Source organism: Carettochelys insculpta, chromosome 21, assembly GCF_033958435.1.
Source record: "Carettochelys insculpta isolate YL-2023 chromosome 21, ASM3395843v1, whole genome shotgun sequence".
NCBI lineage: Eukaryota > Metazoa > Chordata > Testudines > Carettochelyidae > Carettochelys > Carettochelys insculpta.
The window spans coordinates 13,972,984-13,992,896 of record NC_134157.1 but is presented as its reverse complement, the minus strand read 5'-3'; the positions used below and the strand labels follow the sequence as shown (position 1 = coordinate 13,992,896).

Below are 19,913 nucleotides of genomic sequence, written 5' to 3'. Positions count from 1 at the left end.
TTTTTTCTATCCACGTGTGGAATAAATTTTGCTGTGAACTGAGACATGTGTGGGTGGGTCCAGTGCTTAGCAGCTGGGTGGCATCTGGATCTCGCAAATGGCCACTCAAGCGCTCATCTGATTCGCAACTTTTGTGCATTGCTCCAATTCTACACCAAGAGGTAAAGCCACTGGCCTCTCAGTGATGTAACATCTTATTTACACTAGGTTAAGTGAACTCAGAAACAGGCCCGTGATTTTCAGCAAGAACCAGAAAAACCCCTGGGAATTGGGGGGGGGGGGAATGGTGGAAGGAATTTGTGGGGTGTCAAAGAGGAACAAAGAAACCACTTCCATCTCCTTCGCCAAGGGTTTAACTTGAATGTAAGCATAGGAAACAGATTCCAGGCGAGTTACAGGGAGAGGAAAGCAGGTTGACCAGCTGCTCTGCTCTCTCCTCAGCAGTTCTCAATCTGCCACTCTGCACGCTCCATGTTAATCAGGTACGCGAATCTGCAGTCTAAGAGCATTAGGTACAACAATGTCAAATTTTGTCTGGTCTTAGACTCTTCCAGCCAGTAGAAGCAAGGCTTGCACTGGAGGTCTGATTAATTCACTTGCAATAACCATCATACGACAGAGCATTTAGCCATCGCTTTATATGGCCCTCCTTAGTACAGACTCTTCACTCTTGCTTGCGTTACTGAACCAGCCCACTGCGTAGAATAGCACGTCTAACCAAATGTGCAGAGACCACCAGCAACAGTACAAGCTGTATGAGAGAGTGGGTTGGTGTCTCTCCCTCCACTTCCAGATGCCTTGTCTCAAGGACCAAGACCCAGAAGGGTTCCACCCTATGCAGGGGTGGTGTTCAGAGCCCAAATGTGGCTGTCCAGGGTGCTCTGCTTGGACAGTTGCCAGGATTGTGCATCCCAGGCCCCCACACCTCAGCATGAGATGTGTACAGACTTTGTAGCTGTGACCCCCAGGGCACCTCTCTGCCCTTCCATTTCCCCATCTGTAAGGACCATATTTATCTACTTTGCAGATGCTCACAAGGCTTAGATAACATGCAAGAAACCCACCAAGACACAGGTGGGGGCAGGAAAGGGCTCTGGAAGGTAAAATGTTATGTTCTGTGAAAGAAGCAAAGGGGAACAGGAATCAAATCAAATCATACCCCGTAGATTACCTGGCTCTGTCCTGCTGGCTGGGTGAGGAGCGGAAGGTGCTGCTAGTTTGGACACAGTGGTAACTGTAGGCCTCTCCATCCTGCAGGTTGTACAAGAGGCAAGGCAGCACCGTGCTGTATGCAGGACTGCGCAGCTGCTGTTTGGGAGTCCCACGCCCGCCTGCACCTTAGCTGACCGGTTCCAGAGAGGAATTTTATAGCCTGGGCCCAACTCTGCTGTAGCCCTGCTCAGTGAGGCCTTGCATAGTGCATGACCCCCATGTCAGGCTCGCCAGCCACTGCCCATGGTTAGGCTAAAACACAGCTTGTCCCACATCCCTGATCCTGGAACTAAAGCCAAAATGCCATCAGCAGAGGTGCTAGCAGGCCTTGTAACAGCTTTCTGCTGCAGCCAATAGAGGGCATTGGAGTCACACCTTTCCACCCGACTGATGCTGAGGACCATGCCTGGCCATCCACCTGGAAGCCAGCCCAGAGACAGGAAGGGAGGTGGGGGTGGGGGGTTCTGTACCATTCAAACGGCCCAGCCTTGGAAGAGGCTGGGGAACTGCAGATGCAGCCAGCCCAGGAAGCCTGAAGCTTCAGCTGTCCCGGGTCTCTGCTGATGCCTCCTCCCAGCACATCAGCTGGCAGGAAGTGGAGGTGGAGGGGTGCATCTGCAGTCCCCTTCCCCCGCACTGTGCAGGGATACCGGGAGGGTGTCAGGGCTTCCTCCTGAGCCAAGCCCACCCCTCCCCGCAGCGCAGCACAGCACAGCACAGCGCCCCCTAGTCCCACTGCCTCTGGGCCAGCTCCCCGCTGGGTGCAGGAATCCCCCACCACCCCCAGGCCTGCAGGCGCGGCGGGGAGGTGCCAGCTGGGCTGCCCGCCCCGGGGAGCTGCGGCGCGGCTGTGCCCTCGCTCGCGGCCGCTCTTGGCGATGGCAGCAGCTCCCCGCAGCACGCCGCGGCGCTCAGACAGCGGCGGGAGCAGGCGAGCGGCGGCGGCCGGATGCCCCCTGGCCCGGGGGCTGCGCCGGGGCGCGGGAAGGGGCTGGGACTGACAGCTCCCTGCTCCGCCGGTCTCGCCTGCTGCTGAGCCACCGGCCCCGGGCATCTCCCAGTCGGCGGCACCCGGGCCGCGCTTCCTGCCCAGCTACAACCGGGGTGGGGGGGCGAGTTACTCCCTGCCCTGGAGCGGGCTGCTTCGGCTGGGGGGAGGGGGGCCGGGCAAGACAGAGGGGTAGAAGTGGGGGCAGGGCGGGGCAGGGGGAGGAAGGGGTGAGAGGCAGAAGTCGGGGAGCAGGGCGGGGGGGCAGTAGGGGTAGGACTGGGGGCGGGGCGGGGAGATAGCGGCGGGGTTAGACCCCCCCCACACACACACACGGTGCCCGGGTCTCTAGCGGGGCGGGGCCAGCGCCGGTCAGATCAAGGCAGCTGGAGGGAGAGGGCGGGGAGGCGAAGTTCGGGGCCAGCCCGCCCCCCAGGCTCCGGCAGGGCGGCGCAGGAGGGAGGCGCCGCCAGCCGAGTCGGAGGGGCGCAGCCGGCGGGCAGGGGAGGGCGCTGGGCGGCTGCGGATCGAGCCCGGAACGCGCCGCAAACTTTGCCCGACGCGGCGCGCAGCGGGGCGGGCTCCCGCCGCTCCCCCGGACCCGGCTCGTTGCCGTCTCCCCGCCCCGGCCCGGAAGATGGTCAACGAACGGTGGAAATCCGTGGGGGGCGCGTCCCAGCTGGAGGACGGGCCGCAGGAGAAGCCCCAGGTGAGCAGCGGGAGAGACGGGGAGGCTGGGCGCCCTCCCCCTCCCGGGGGGCAGCCGGGACCGGGACCGGGCCCAGGCAGGGGGGACGCAGCGCCCCAGCCCCACACTCCGCTGGGGGTGCTGGGCAGGGGACACTCACTCTCAGCGCCCCCCTTTGCCTGCCCAGCGCAACACCCCCTACCTGCCCCCCACCAGCGAGCCAGGAGGGTGGCTGGGCGGGCAGCGCCCTGCAGGCCGGCCCGGCTGGGGTTTGGGCGGCAGGCTGCGTGCTCGCCCCCTGGCGAGTGGCATCCTCACCCGGAGTCATTTAGGCTCCTTACTGGCGGTGAGGGTCACCGCCCGCGCGGGGAAAGCCAGGGAGGGTGAGCCGGGCGGCAGGGACCCCAGCGGCTGCCCCAGCCTCCTCCCATCAACCACCCCTGCTCAGGCCCGGCCCTCCCCTCCCCTCACTTTTCAATGAGGATTGGGGCAGGTGAAGCCCATGCTGGGGCAGACCTGGCCCTGCTCCTTTTCTGACTCTCCCCCCAGCCTCCCTGCTGGAGGTGGCACCAGCCCCTGCCTGGTGAGCTGGTGGGGAGAGGGTTGGGGTGTAGGTGATTGGTGGGGGGGGAAGGGGGCTCAAATAGTATTCCTGGCCCTGCAGCGCTGGGGGAGGATGTGCTGGAGCCTGCTCGCACTGCTAGGCCCCCGTGCAAGAGCAGTGTGCATGGCCCAGCCTGGCTGGACATGTACCTGTGAATCCTTGTGCAAGTCAGGGCTGGGGCCTGGTGTGTGCAGGCACCAGTCTTCATGCATGTTCTGCCCCCAGCTAAGAGTGTGTGGACTTACACATGCTGCAAGGCGGCCTGAGGCTGTGGGGGACAGTGTGCCTCTGAGGGGAGCCTGCCTCTTGTGCCAAGGGCTAGAGCACTGCAAGGAACAAAGCACCAACTGATCCTGGAGTGGGGAGGGAAAGCAGGAAAGCGAAGGGGAGGATGAGCTGGAGGAGGCAGAGGAAACTGATGTTCGTACAGCATTTCCAGCTCCCAGCATGCTGGGCTGAGGCCTCGCACAAGGAGCCATGGAACTCATGGAGTCAGGGCTGTAGGGGAACCCTGGCAGTTAGGACCTGACCTTCCCAAAGGTAGGAAGGGATCCACGTCCTCAGCCACCCCCAGCCGAGCCTCTCCTGCTGTATCCTTGCCGCCATGGGCCACTCAGTCATACGTGGCGGGGCTGGAGTAGCAGAAACAGCCATGACAAGGGCCGTTTGAGGACAAGGGGCAGAATCCTTCCAGACTTTTGCTTTTCCCGTCTCACCTTTACTCATCCAGGCAGCATCTCCCCCCATCTAGTTCAGGAGCTCTGCCTGACTTGAGCCCTGGGGGCTCCTCACCTCATCCACAGCAGAAGTTCCCTACATCTACAGTCACCCCCTGGCTAGGACAAGTATCACCAGGAGGCGGCCAGATTCTGAGCACAGCACCCTTCCAGGAGCTTGATGGGCTGGGGCTTCCCAGGCTGGCAATAAATGAGGTTCCCTTCGGTCAGGTTGGCCGTCCCCATTTCCCTACTCAGGCTGCGACCCCCTCCCTCCCCCTACTGTGTTCATTACGTAACAGAATAATCGGGGGAGAACGAATTAAAGCTGGGCTTGTCAAAGCAGCCTAGGGGAGCCGCGTGTCCAGCTCATGCTGAGATTGAAGGGGAATTGGGATTGAGCTGCTTCGAGTCCATTGGAAGGCAGGCACATTGTGGGTCTTATGCTTTTAAACCCAAGCTGGCTGCTTCACAGAGCAGGTCTCTGGCTGTTGTCTTCTGTAGCACCTCCCCAACTCCCGCAAGAGCTTGATGGGGTGTAAGCACTACCAGGGAGGGTCTGTCTTATACTGGATTACAGAGAAGAGCCAGGTAAAGAGAGCGGGTGGCTAAATTAACCACTGCTAGGCCAGTACCCCGAGGGTCCTGAACTGAAGATCTAGTTTAGCTGAGACCAGTTGAGAGTGGTGAGAGGAGCTGTCAGTAGTGGGAAGGCGGGGGGAGGGCACAAGCTGTAGCTGCCCCCCTGCAAACCTCAGTTGTCAATCCAGCGTCAAACAAGATTGCATTTGAAACTGCTGTGGGCAACCAGGTCCTGCTGCAAGGTTGCTTGCATAAGGAAATGGCTGCTGTGGGGAAAGTGCTCATGCCACAGGTGCCAAGGTTGTGGGAAAGGACAGAAGAAGCCAGGTGGAGCTGGGGGGGGGTGGGGGAGAGAAGAGGTTTGTGAGGTGAACTGGGGGCAAATCCACAGATGGTCTAGAGACCCAAAACCAAAGTAGGAGCAGGGGGCAGTGGAGCTGTCTGGAGGGGGGATGATGAGGGGGAACTGAGGGGGGGGTCCTTGCTTGTTGGTCCAGCCGGTCTGAGCCACAGCAGATGTCCCAGGACAGAGCACAGGTGGTGATCACTTAGTGCTTTGTTTGACTGAACACAAGAATGGTGGTGTATAACACCGCAAGGCCAAACACCGACTCCACCCTAGGCAGCACCGTCGGCCAGACTGGCCTGAAGAGGAGCAGCAAGGACCCAGAGCTGCAGGGGATCCTGCTACCATGGGGCAAAGTCAACTCGGTGGCAGCCCTTGGTTCAGGGGGCATTTGGGTATGCACCTGGACGGACAGCCCTGTAGCCCAGCTCTTCCGCGGTGCCAGTTAGCTATGCCAGGGGCCGGCCAGGACTGCAGGTGGTACAAGGTGGACGATGACTCCAGCTCAGAGAGAATAAAGCCGCGCTCTCTGCCCTGATGTGCTCGCCCTCCAGGCGATCGGGAGCGGACGTAGGAAGAGAGGCCAGTCAGATGGCCAGAACCCGATGAGAAGTGGCAGGGGAGAGGGGCTTGTTCTAGCCAGGCACATGCTGTGTAAGCGGCCCCTTTAGGAGAGGCTGGACAATGAGAACTGCTCTGTTGGGATGTGAAGCGCAGGACAATCAGCAGCAGTAGGAAGCTAGAGTGTATTCAGGAGCAGGGAGCGCACCACCCCAGGAGTAGGGGGCTGCCTGGGACTGGGTGCAGGTGAGGAGAGGCTGCCTAAGGCAGAGCTCAGTGCACTTGGCTGAGGCTGGGACATGGTTTCGTGCTGGATGATGCTGCTGGGATCAGTGTGCATATGTGGCAAGGACTGTGTTGCTGGGGCAATGTCCCAGCACCTGGTAACTGATAAATTAAACAGCCAGGAAGGCCCATTCCCCAGCGCTGGCATTGCTGGCTCCAGAGGATCTGCCTTCTAAGGACACTTCTGAGCATCTTCCTTGCCCTCTGCCTGAGGCCAGCGCTCCTCCCAGCCGTTCCCCATTGTCGCTCCCAGAGGGGGCAGATACACCTGCTGGTGAGGTCAGAAGAGTAGCAGCAGCTCCCCAGCCACTAAGTGCCTCTGGCTTCTTCCTCCTCCAGCCAGGCGTATGTGCACGTGTGCGAGAGAGCAAGCAGGCCATGAGCGCTGCTCCCCTCTTCTGCTGCACGCTGGCCAGCTCACATGGCGCACCAGCTGAGGGGTGCCCGGGCTCTGCTGGTGGCCTCCGCGCCCGCCAAAGCCATAAGTCCCAAGTGCATCTTCCCTCCTGCTGCTGGGAACGTCTCAGCAAGCTGCAATCGGACTATCAGTCTGCTGTCTCTGAGCCCTAATTCCCTCTCAGCATGGGCAGGCCTGTGGCAAGGCTGATAGGCAGTGTGTGCTGTGAGGGAGGGTAGATGGCCCTAAACTTCACTGAACTGCTGGTGTCTGGTCCTTTGCAGAGACAGTCTCTGCAGAGAGGTCCTGGGCTCAGTCCCCGGCAGTCACGCTCTTTGGCTAACATAGCCTCTAGGGCACCATCCGGCCCTTTCAGATGGTTTCCTCTTCAGCATCATCTTAGACCCAAGGATCAGAGTCAGACACAGTAGGGTCCTAAGGTGGGACCCCAAGTGTAGGGTGACCCCCACTACCCTCACAGGCTGTCTGAACACTGCCCTGCATTCGCACATCACACCCTGGGTCTGGCTGCCTCTGCCAGCTGAGCTCCTGAGCTGCCTCCTTTACTTCCCATGTGGATGCTGTCTTTTCTCTGTGTCCCCCCTCCTGCAGCAGCTTACATGGCAGAGTTTCAGAGGGTCCTACACATGGTGACCCAGCTCTTTGACCAAAATACCAGCCAATCTACAGCTCCAGCCCCTGTGCAGTTGAGGTGGGGAGAAGGGTTGCTGGTCCAGCCCACTACTGTAGCCCTGGTATTAGCGCCCCCCTTGCTGCCACTCCATTTCACCAGTTCAGTTCCTCCATGGGCAAATGGCAACAGTTTCTCTTCCTCCCTTTCAGAAGAGTTTGAAATGTACTTGACTTCCTTTGCTGGTTTCCCTGCTTGTGCATGGGAGCGGCAGCTGGGGAGAACCGATGGGCACGTCACAGTGATATGAATTTTGCAGCTTTTTGTCTTTGCTTGACACAATGAATTGCCACACCCGGTTAGACCTGTGCTGCTGCTCGTCTGGTGTTTGGTCTCAGCCAGTGGCCACCTTTAGAGTCAAAGGGATTCACCGGACAATTGATGAAAGTGAAGTTCTGATCAAAGACAGCAAATTTTAGGCCCAGCGTGGAGCTGTGTTACCTTGGGAGTCTACGCATGTTCTGCACCTGCCCGGACAGAAGTTAGTTTATAGAGATGGGTCATCCAGGCTGCAGCACAAACAGCATTGTGGGACGTAGGCAACCAATCACACAGCTCAGCTGCTCGAAGGAACCCCAGTCCATAGCCCAAGTCCCTTCATAGGCATGCAGGGGATGTGTCTGCTAACACATATTTGCCAGCAGACCTTGGTGTTTAGAGAGAGAGGGGGAAAAACGGGCCAAATGCTTTGAAGAATCCAAGGTCAACTGGCAATGCCCTTCTGCACCAGTGCGCTGGTGCCCTTGGATATGTCTGTGATGCCACACACAGACCTGACATCAACAGGACAGAGCTGAGACTCACTCCCTGCCAAGAATGACGTTGGCAATATTGAAAACCTCCACCTGCTTTGGACACTCAGTCGCCATTACAAAGTAATGGGACTTGGGCTCCCAAATCCCTTAGGCTGCTTTGCAGATGTTGGCCTCGGTCTGAATTAGACGGGGCACAGGTTGAAGACGAGAAGGTCCTATAGGTTACTGATGCAGAGAAAGGACAACAGGTGACATGGGAGAAGTGGGCTTGAGAGGTGGATGGCTGTGAGGAGGTGGATGCAGACAACAACCGAGAGGATAGATCACAGGTCCCGTGCCTGCAAGGTGATTCCAAAGAGCCAGGAAACGAGCAAGAAAAGGCCAGGAGATGGAGAGAGCAGCCGTCAGAGTTGGAGTCAGTATTTGGGGGCTGTCTCTCAGTATGACCCCGAATTTAGGAGCAGGCGTGCTGGCGGAGATTTGGAGTGTCCGGCTTACTTCCTGCATCTCAGCCTACAGCCTTATTTCTTCCGTCAGCATCAAAGGAAGGGAAGCGGTGGCTGCTCAGTATTGCTGTCGATATTTCAGAGTGTGCTGTGTCAGAGTCATTTGTATTTGTGCTAGAACAAGGCTGTTCTCTTGGCAGCTCTCATGGGACTCTCCCGGGAAGAAGCTGCACCACTTGCTAGGAAAAATTTAAATGAAGATTTTTAACCCATTGGAATTGCCTGGCAGACCAGGGGCCCGACAGCATCCTCAGAACTGTCCCCTGCTCGGTTCTGCGGGAGGTGCCGATGGCTCAGTGACGTGGAAAGATGGGGCCGTGCAATGCAAAAGGACTGGTGGCATAGTAACATTCATGGCACATGTATTGGCTGTTGCAGAGACTGATGGGGTGGTGGATAGGTTTAAGCACATGGCTGTTGCCCAGCCAGCAGGGGGAACACTGCACATTGCATTTGGTTGGCCTATGTAAAAATTTGCCAAATTAAGAGATTTCATGACGTCAGCTTGGTGGATTTCTCCGAATCGAAGATCATGTTGCTGGTGAACAGCACCCATGAGAGGCAGAATCTGTTGGACTTTGAAAACTGTCCTGAGCTCAGATCTGGCCTTTCTGTAGTCTTCAGGCGTGCACATCCTTGTCTGTGATGGAGGATCTCCTCTTCCGTTCCCCACCGCACACCCTTGCACATGGGGCTGGGGGAGAAGCTAGGCTCGGAGCGCCCCCAGAGCTGGCTGGAAATGGGAATAACATTGGACAAAGCTGGAGTTTCTTGGTTTGCCAGTGGAGGTGTACTTGTGTTTGCGCTGGTTAGTACTTGGGCTCTGCTTTACCAGAATCTTCAGGTCCAGCCTCTTCCCTGTTGCCAACTTGGTTGGCAGTCTGGTAAGAGCGTGGAGTGATTTAGAGCTGGAGAGGACAATGTGAAAGCAATTAGGATTTCCTGGGAGATGGGAGGCGGTATGGAATCGTGTTTTCCCTCCTAGTCTGTCCTTCCTCAAAGAGCCAGTCAGGCCCTTTTATAGCCTCAGTGATCTAAGTGTGTCCCGGGCAGGTCCTCTCTCAGGATGACATGCCTGCTCTCTGCTAGCCCATCAGGTCCAAACCTACAAGAGATTTGCCTGGAGTGAACATTGTTTCGTCTTTTTGCTTGTGCTTTTTGCTTGCTTCCCAGGCAGCTAGGCGGCTGAGACAAGGCCCCTGTATCAAAACCTTGCGACTTTTCCCTTCGGTGAAACAGCTTCTTTCTGCAGCACTCAGGTCCCGGAGCGGCAGAGAGGGGCTTTCTTCTCACAACCTTTTTCTTTCCTGGAACACGATCTGGCAGTCAAAGCAACGCGCGGATCCTTCCTTCGAGGGCAGACAGCTAGGAAACGGAAGGGGGCGAGGCAGCGCGTCTCCCGTTTCACACCAGCACAGCCCACTGCTGCTTTAAACAGGCTGTGTGACTGGCACCAGTTCATCAGGCTGCCTTGCCCATCTGCAGTCCAGACTAAATGTCATAACCGGATCCATGCCAGTGTGCCTGGCCTTGCTCTTGGCCGGTGTTTCTCAGTTTGGGCCACTGAGAGGTTAAATTTTCCTCTGCCAAGGGAAAGAATCTAAAATTCTGCTTTGCATTTAACTGATAGCTAATGGTGAATGGAATGGCAGACTCGGACGCCATCTTTCCTGCCACATAGAAATGGCCTCCCATTCATCCTCTTACACTTTCACCTTGGAAATATCAGGCCTGCCTTCCTGTTGGTGGAGCTGGCTGAACTCTTTGGTTAGCCATTTCAGGGTGGGTTTTAACTAAAACCCCAGATTTAATCACCGCTAAATGCCAGGGGAGGGTGGGAGAGCGCTTGTAATCTGGACTCCATATTTTCCATCTTGGGCCTCCATTTCTCTGTGGTACCTTATTTCCAAAGAGCCAACTCCTTGACATAATGGGACAGATCCCACGCGCCTCCAGTTCTAAGCAATGGAAAATGACCCCAGGGCACCCAAATCTCACACCATCCCAGCTCTGCTTTGATTTGCCAGCCCAACCTCAAACTGTCCTCCATAAACATACAGGCCCTCTGCCCCACACTTAGGTCTGGATTAGTATGTTACAAACACACAGCAAACGTGGTAAACTGTCGTGTCGCTGAAAGCCTGCCTCATTGTCTTTGACACATTTCTTTTTAATGCACAGAAAGCTGGAGTCTGTGACAAGTGCATGGCTGCCTCTTTACAGCAGTCCCTGCAGACCGTCTTCCCACACATCCAAGTGCTGGTGTGTTTCACATGTGCTGCTTTGCTCCTCTCTGGGTGGATAGATCCATCCTGAATTGTGTCTCCGATAGTCAGGGAGTTATTTTTGGCTGGGGTCCTGGGAGGGCCTCCTTTCTGTCTTCCATGTACCCATCCAACCCACAGCTGGAGTCACCTTCATGCAAATGGCTGTGGGCCTGTGAATGAAGGACGGCTGAAAGGTGTCACTCCAGCTAGACAAGCAGGATGGGGACAGTGCCCAGGCAATCTTTGCAGAGGCAGCAATTTTTGTCTTGTTCTTGGAGAAAGTCGCCTTTGTCTCTTTGAATATGCAACACTTTCCCAGCCCTCAATTCCTTGTGACAGCTGCAGCTGGGGTCAGAGGAAAATTATAGCCTCAGTTCTGCAGGTGTAATGAAAGGGGGAGGCAGCCAGCGGAAAAATGGGGAGCTAATGCAGTTGGGATGTGCCAGGCAGCTGATGGCAGGGCAGATGGGAGCTGGCCCTAATGGCGATCAGCCTGGTGCGAGAGAGAACTTCCCTGCAGGAGCAGTTTGCAAAGACCAAGAATCCCTCCAATGAATCCAACAGGTAGTGGGGGAAGAGACAACACGGGGAGAGAGACACCGATTGGCAGGGAGCAGTCCTTTGCCCGTCGTCCGCACAAGCTGCCAGGGGAAGAAGGCACATGGGGACATTTCTGACCTCTCCAGCCTCTTGGTGCAAGGTCCAGTGTCACCAGCTTTGCTCCTGGTGGGGGAAAGAGGAGCATTTGGCCCCGAAGGAAGGATGAACTCGCTGTTCCTCTAAACGGAGTGTTGAGTCAAAACCCTCCCGCTGAACATTGTGCTGTCGGCCTCTTGGTTATTTTAGCCGACGTGGAGCAGGTCCGAGGTGGGAACGCACCCGTCTCCCCTGCACACAGCTAAATCCCTGCTGTGTTCCCTTCAGCATGTCCCCCTGCCCTCCCTGGTTTTTGGCTTCTGGGGAAGAGGCGCAGAGGCTCCAGAGGCCAGGCTGTACCTTGCCTTCTGCATTAGGACCCTTGCCAAGGCCAGAAACTGGATGTGAATCCACCTTTACATGTTCATTTTCCCAATCCCCTTTCTAGGCTCACGGGCCTGCACTGCGACAGCCAGCGCAAGCACCTGCCTCTGCACCACCCCAGTCTGTCTCCACGGGGGCCTTGGACGAGGGGCAGAGACACCACAGTGATGCGAGTTGTATAAGAACATGACTCGATTTGAGCCAGCCGTCCCATCCCTGCCCCTTTGGCCTGACCACAGTGCCCTTCCCCCCTGCCATGCTCCCCCGGAGGCAGGAGTGCCTGCTCTTGCCTGGAGCACTGACTTGCACAAACTCGAACAGCTGCTAACTCAGGCACACATGCGTGGAGCCCTCGTACTCATTGCCAGCTAGCCAGTGAGGGGATTCGAACTCCCAGCCTTCCTCTCCCACATCGCAGCACCCAAGGGCACTTAGGTCACATATGCTTGTTACAGGCCTCCTGCCTCTGCAGGGCAGTGCTGTCAGGCACACAAGCAGGTGAGATTCTGTCCTGCGCAGTGTAGCAGTATACACCGCCTTGTCCCCCCTACCTCTTCGCTAGGGCCATCCTAGGCAGCCACCTGCCTTTGCTGCTTGCTTAGGGGCCTGCTTCAGGGTGGACATTCCACAGCCCTGCCTCCTGCTTAAGGCTCACAGTCATAATTCAGAGACGGAGCAGAGCTCAGCAGGGACTGCTGAAAGATGGAGTCTAGGAAAAGCTAACTATTCAGACAGGCCTGCCCAAAGGGAGAGGTTTAGCACACACCAGAGATGGGCACAAACCTCTGGTCTGAACCCAGAGCCTGAGTCCTAGCCAAGAGCGCTTCAGAGCAGACTCACCTCTCCTCCAGAGCTCAGAGCTGCAAGGGACCACCAGAGGCCAAGTCCAGTCCCCTACACTCACAACAGGACTAGCACCATCCCTGAAGGATTATTTTTTAAAATCTATTTGCCCCAGATGCACTAAATGGCCCCCTCAAGGGTTGAGCTCAGAACCCTGGGTTTACAAGGCCAATGCTCTAGCCACCAAGCTATGCCTCCAGACACTCCAAGTTCTGCTGCTGCTCTCTCATGACGTAGGTCAGTGCAGGGCTGAGAGCTCAGTGAGGCCCATACCCTCAGTTCCAGGTGGGAGGGATGCCTGATGCTGGCCAGTGTCAAGGGGCAGGGCTGGCTGATGCGGGGTGTAAGAGAGGGAACCTAAAACAGAGGAACGTGGCTTCTTCCCAGAGGAGAGCAGCTGGAGAGCCAGGAGCATGTGTGCCCATTAAGAGGGATGCCCTCCTGCACTTTGGGTTGCTAACAGGAGCTGGGAGGGCACAAGCCAATGTTTTGAATTAACCTCCTTCCTCTCGCTCCCAGGGACGTGGAGGATCAGCTGAAGGAACGTTAATACGTAAAGAGCACTCAGGAAAAGCTCAAACTCCACTTTGATTCACATTGTGGCTCCTTTAGCTGCAGCACAGAATCTGCTGTGCAGGGTGCTTGGACGGTGCGAGAGAATTCACCAGCTGCACTCGTCTTCCATGGGCCCTGCACGCAGAACCAGCCAACTTCGGCCCACAGAGACCAGGCTGCAGTTGGAGAATGTAGGCTGGTTCCCAGACTAATGCAAAGAGACGTTACCCTGGGAGATTGCAGGGAAGGGTTTGGGTGAGACATCTCATTTGACCCATGATGGGAAGGAAGAGGTCTCAATGGGGCTGCCGGGGGATGGGTAGGAGAAGGGTAGGGCGTCTGACCGGTGTGGTTCTCTGCTATACATGAACTTAACCCTTCCAACTGTGCCCACGAGTTCCATTCACGCACTCTGTGTTCCCAGAGAATGAGCTGTGGCTACATCCTGTGCACCGTCCTCTTGTCTGTGGCCGTCCTCCTGGCTGTTACCGTCACCGGCGCCATCCTCTTCATGAACCATTATCACACGCCCGTCACGGAGTCCCCGCCCATCATCAGCACCAACCCCGAGGAGGCCAATGCCCTGGTCACCATTGAGAAGGTGGACAGCTCCCGCATCAACATCTTCATCGACCCCAACTGTCCGGACCAAGCCGGGAGCTTCACCCGCCTGGAAGGCTTCCAGTCCTCCCTGCTGCGGGCCATGACAGACCACGATGCTGAGATGAAGTCGTCCAAGGGGCAGGAGCGGGCCCTGCTGGTCACAGTGGCGGATGAGGTGTCCAAACTCCTGACCCACACCACTCAGCTGAGAGCCGACTGTGACAGCCTGAAGAAGGGGCACAGCGTGATGGGGCAGGAGCTCAATGCCCTGCAGAGCGAGCAGGGTCGGCTGATACAGGTGAGCAGCACCTGCCAGTGTGGGAGGTCACTGGCTAAAGGTCTCCAGATGTTGCTTGTGCTGGCTGGTCGCAGCTCGGAACTGGAGCCTGGTGTGGGAGAGGGAGGGCTCCGTTTGCAGGGTGGTTCCAGCCTTAATAACAGTAGCTTGAGATTCTGGGGAGGGTGAGGTCAGAACCCCTCTGTGAGCTGCCCACGGGGCACCAGTCTCCTACCACCTCTGGGTTCACCACCCTTCTGCCAAGGGGCACCCATTGCAGGAGAGGAATGCAAGGATCACCTCAAGGGCCCTGCTCTCATCCACTAGAGACCAGCTGCAGCGGGGAGCAGCCATCCATCCTGTCTCATTCAGGCTATATCTACACTAGCCCAGAAGATCAACCTGCTCCGGGTTGCGAGATGCAAGGGGGTCCACGGGAGAAGCTCTCCCATTGACCGCGGTCAGTAAGGATGGCCAAGTAAGCCAAGCGCAGACAAGTCAACTGTAGCTACGCCGTTGTCATACCTAGAACTGTGTATCTGCGGTTGACTTCCTTTGCCTAGTGTTGACATCGCCTGAGTGTGCTGCTAGCGAGGGAGGGGAGGCATGGGGGGTGCATAAGGAGGGCAGGAGAACGAAGAGTAATATAAAGGAACTGGATGATTCAAAGACTCACGTTAGGAGGGCCAATCCCAAAGGACTGATTCCTTGATCCCTACAGCCTTCCTCCTACAGAGAGGGTGGCTTCACATGCTCCCTGATCAGCCTGCTGCATGACAAGCCAGCTGGAACGTTTCTCCAGCCACAGCCCATCACTACTGTTTCTGTCCTCATCAGCTCCCAGAAGCAGCTGACCCCTCTCCTCTCCATCACATCCCCGCTGTGCAGTTAGGTAGCCCAGGTGCTGTCTCTTGTCCAGATGGCCTGGCGCTCCCTCGAGTCAGGGTCTGATCCCAGCTCTGCCACTCACCTGCTGGGTGACTGATGCTTTGGAGCTTCACCCAGGCCGCTAAGGGCTTGTGTCACTGCCTGCCTGATACCTCTGGCTCCCTCTACGCTGTGCAGCTGTCTGAAAGCCCTGACACGAGCAGCCTGCTCACAGCACAATAGCTTCACCCCAGCTTCCACCAGTCTACTTACTCCTTGCTGGATGACATTAACAGCCCCTCCAGCCCGAGTCTCCCCCAAACCATTTTCTGCAGAGTCCAGCCCTCCTTGCTGGACACTCACAGAAGTTATGAAGTTTGCTGCCTCCAAAGAGGCAGAGCCCAGCCCAGCCCCGTAGTTACCTGTGTTCACCCACTCCTCTAAGTTTTGGTTTACACTAGGAAAATAAGTCGATTTCAGATACACAATTGTAGCTACATCAGTTGTGTAGCTAGAATCAACTTATTTATCTGAAATTGACTTACCTGGCCATGCTCACTAAGGAAGGTCGATGGGGGAGATTCACCTGTCAGCCTCCCTTACTTCCCACGATAGGAAGGGGTACAGGAGTTGGCAGGTGACCCCGGTAAGTCGATTTCATGCGTGCCTACCAAACGTGTGAAATGGGAACCTGGAAGATCGACCCTGAGCAGGTCTGTAGACGTGTCCTCAGTTACACCCGCAATTTGCAGTTTTGTAGCCAGTTGCCTTTTGTTCCAGCAGCCTGGGGCTCCCTAGAGATGGGTTCTAATCCTGGCTCTGCCATTCACCAGCTGGGTGACAGACACTTCAGTTTAATGCTGGTTTCCAACCTGTGGTCCACAGACTTCTGGAGAGTTTAAGATTTCCAAAGGGGTCTACACCCCATACAGAACTTTTGCAAACCTAAAAGCACTGGCTTAGTACAGCCCGGAGAGGATTCCCTAATAAAACAAGAATAAGACTCTTAATGAAGAACAGAAATGTAAGCGAGAGCAGCTAAGACGAGCAAGACGCACATGTGCTTATAAATAAAAGAAAACAAAACCCACTTTCTGCTGACTAGCACATCACTTCTGCAGAGGGCAAGTCAGTTCCAGATACACTTGGTTTTCAGTTTAAGAGAATCCACTTCACTTGAGCTCAATGGACTCCGCTCTGTTTCCCTGGGGAAGTTTACCCTTGGAGGTAAAACCGAGTTTCGATGTGCAGATCCTGCTGCGAGAATTGCATAGCGGGAGCTGCCTTATCTAAAAATCAATTTGTGCCCCCGTCCACACAGCAGAAGGTCGATGGGAGAATCTCTCCCATCAGCTTCCCTTATTCCCTGTGATTGGTTTGAACACCAGGGTCAATGGCAGCGCCCTGACCGTTGGATTTCACACATCCCCACTAGGCGCGCGAAATGGAACCCTGGAAGATCGACCGCCAACATGTCCATCTCCCTGTAAGTGTAGAAGTACCCTGGGTGATGGATGCCAAAATGGCTGCTGGCCTTTGGCCCTTTGTTTATCTTTCCCAGAGTCCATTGTCTCTCCTGTGTGCGTGGGCTCCAAGCCTGACATGATTGTTAGGTGGTTTCTCTCCCAACTCATGTAGCTTGATGGCTGTGCAGTTGGTCTTCTCATTGTCCGCTGAGGTGTTACCTGGCTCAGTTTATATTGGAGGCCTGGGAAAACAGGCTGGACAGGCTGGGTTTATGCGCTGTTTGCAAAACTCCTGTTACAGATGTATTTCTAGCACACAGCTGGAATTCTTTATGCATCACCTGTACATATATCACACAATAATATGAGTGACCAGTGCGTTACTGATTTGTATACGATACCACACAAACACCATTCAGACACACATTATGACAACAGTGTGTGGCGGTACTGAGCGTCATGGCCTGGTTAGAGTTCTGGCATAGGGGCCCTCTTACAGCTGCCATTGAGGGGACTCTCCGGGTCACAGTCAGCTTGAGCACATTCACCATTTTATACCTCAGTTTTCCCAGCTGAAAACGAACCTTACCTCATGAAGGGCCTTGAGATTGACAGCTGCGAGTTGCTCAGGGGTGTTAACCACTCCTTCCGGAGACACCTGCTCTTCGGTTCCCACGCGTTCCATTTCATTTAGCTTCAGATGAACTGCCACCATTCCACCCTGCTCAGGGGAGGGGAGTAGGAAAGGAATCCAACATTAATTCCCAGTGGGACAGTCGATAACTGCACATGCAAAGCCATGACCTGTACAGCCTAAAACCAAAATGGCCGACACGGTGTATCCATCCTATTGGGAAGCGCCGTTCCTTCCAGTTTGTCGCCAGACACTGCAATGGACGGCTTTACCAGCTAATGGAACCCTGGTTCTGAAGTTCGAAACACCGTGTGGACACATTTCCTGCAACATCCGTCCCCCGGTTTCCTTCCCCACTTCCGAGCCGGAGGTTGACTGTCACGCTGCTTGGGTCATTTCAAGGAAGCCAAAACCACATTGGCTGCAGCAGGGGACGGATACTTTTAAACGGACCAGGAATGCGCATTCTCTGTCTCTCGCTAAAGACCCCTTTTATTCCCCATATAGCAGACACAGGGTCAGGAGCTCCAGCAGGTCAGAGTTAATCTTTCAGATGTGCCATAGGCTCATCTGGGATTTGCCCTTATCCCTTGCAGAGGCCAGGCCCCACCTGGTGAAGCCAGAATAGCCTTAGAACCCCAATCCTGCTCCCACAGAATTGCTGCCATGAGCATCAATGGGAGCTCCCCCAAAGTTTGCTGAGGTTGGGATCTCGGTCTCTGCCTGGGCCCGGCTCTGTGCTAGATACATTTCAAGGCTACGTATGGGCTCAGCATCAGCAAAATTGAAAGATTTTGCACTGTAAGGTGATACAAGTGCACCTCTGACCCTTCTGCAGCCCTTTTCACCCAAGAGTAGCAGCATAGAAAAGACCTTTACATGTTCAAAGCCCTGTTCGAACTCTGATAAGTGACACCTCCCAACTCTTTGTATGAGTTAGGGAAGTGTTCATTATCCCCATTTTACAGACAGGAAAACTGAGGCATGTGACATATTCCCTAGCTCACACAGCAACATAGGAGCAGGTAATGCAGGCAAGGAAAGGTACTGCCTTCCCAAAATTGCCTGAATGTTCCACCGTCTGGCGAGGCTGGGGCCGCAGCACAGGAGCCCAGCTCCCTGGTCACGCTTGAGGGAAGGTTGCAGAAGGGGCCCAGCCTCAGGGTGGAAGGGGCAGAGCTGGGCCTTGCTTTCCCTAGGTTCATCTTCACCTGCTGTCCATGCACAGTGATGGAGCTGAATGTAGAATGCAGCGGCCCTGACTAACCACCAGGCCACTGTCACTATGGCTGTGTCTGCACTTGCCTGCCTCTTTCAAAAGAGGAATGCAGGTGAGGGAAATCGAAAATGCAGATGAGGCACTGTTTTACATATCCTGTGCTTCATTTGCATAATCACTTTTCAAAAGAAATTCTTCCGAAAGAAAAAAAGCAGCATAGATAGGGCTCTTTTGAAAATAAACCCTATCTACGAAAGAACCCTCCTTCCTGAAACAAGATAGGAAGAAGGGTTCCTTCAAACACAGGCTTTAATTTTGAAAGAGCCACATTTACACTGCATTTTTTCTTTCAAAAGAATCTCTTCTGAAAAGAGATTATGCAAATGAAGCATGGGATATGTAAATCAGTGCCTCATTTGCATTTTTGATTTCCCTCGTTTGCATTCCTCTTCCAAAAGAGGAATGCAACTGTAGACACAGCCTGTGTGGGAAGCAAGCAGTCCTGTAGCCCCTTAAAGGCTAACAAATTTATTTATTACCCACTTTCGTACCCTAATAAATACATTTGTTAGCCTTTAAGGAGCTACAGGACTGCTTATTTTTTGTGAAGCTACATATGAACCCTGCGACCTCTCTGCCACTGTGTACAGGAAATATTATCTGGGCTGAGGATGAAATAGGAGGTTCAGTGGGTGCCCTAGCTGCACCCCATGTTTGCAGCCCCCCTGCCTCTTGGCCAAGCATTCCTGGTGATGATGCTCACGCAGGCAGTAGGGAGAATGGCTCCCGGATGCCATCTGTATCCCTGTTCCCAGGAGGTATGCACCCTGTCAGTGGCAGAATCTCAAGGGTATGAAAGGTGAAGTGATTGTGTAACACACACCTAGGGATGGAGTTCACTGGGCAATGTGACCCTCCAGACCACTTACGTAGAGAAAGAATGAGACTGCAGCCTTAGCTGAGAGCCTGGGGGCTTTTAGCACAAATTGCCAGAGGCTCCTGCACAGAGGTCCCAGGTTCAAGTCCAGCTGCAAGCAGTTTCATTTGCTCTGGAGGAAGTCTATTGAGACAGAGGGTGCTGTATGTAGATGCTTTGGGGCAGGATGGGAGGGGATCAGCCTGCTGGACACTGCCAGGTTCAGCACCTGCCTTTGAGGGAAACTTTCAGTGCTGCCTTGGAAAGAAGTAGAGCCAGGAACTGGTGGGCGACTCAGGTCATTTGTCTTCTCCCCTGCCAGCTGCTCTCCGAGAGCCAAACCAACATGGCCCGGCTGGTGAGCTCTGTCAGCGATGTCCTGGACACCCTGCAGAAGGATCGAGGCCTGGCTAGGCCTCGGCTCAAGGCTGACTTGCAAAGACCTCCAGCCCGTGGAGCCCGGCCCCGGGGATGTTCCAATGGTGAGAGCCTCCTCCTCTCCTTTCTACGGTTCAGGCCAATAACTGGAGGGACAGAGCCTTGACGATACTGTGGGCTCCCTCGCAGCAAGGCCCAGACCAGGCCAGGCCAGCTCGAAACCCACCGTGCAGCCAGGGCATTACAGTGAGACGGACCCTGCTTCACAGTGGTCCAGCGAAGCCTGGCGTTTCCTAGAGGGGCACTCTGAGCCCGGGGCCCTGTTCTGCTGTGCTGGGCTGATTCTCGGGGGGACAGGGCAGGAAGCAAGTCCACAATCTGTGTTCTAGGGACCAATCCAACCCCAGAGCTGTGGCCCAATTGGCTGAGCTCCAGAGCAGGCTAGTGAGCTGGATGGGGCTGGCTCTCGCCTGTCCTCAGTCACCGAGGCAAAGTATCCCATTGACTGCTCTCACATGGGGTGCTCCACCCAGGTTA

General features: G+C 55.5%; 1 protein-coding gene across 1 annotated transcript in view; it reads left to right on the top strand.

Moving 5' to 3' along the window:
• The first annotated feature begins 2,612 nt into the window (after window positions 1-2,612).
• The window catches only part of FIBCD1 (fibrinogen C domain containing 1), a 37,483-nt gene continuing 20,182 nt past the window's right edge, over window positions 2,613-19,913 (top strand). Inside the window, exons 1-3 of the mRNA XM_075015096.1 lie at window positions 2,613-2,909; window positions 13,441-13,917; window positions 19,321-19,480. Coding sequence (XP_074871197.1) covers window positions 2,838-2,909; window positions 13,441-13,917; window positions 19,321-19,480 — 709 coding nt within the window. The 5' untranslated portion in view covers window positions 2,613-2,837. The remainder of the gene's footprint in view (window positions 2,910-13,440; window positions 13,918-19,320; window positions 19,481-19,913) is intronic.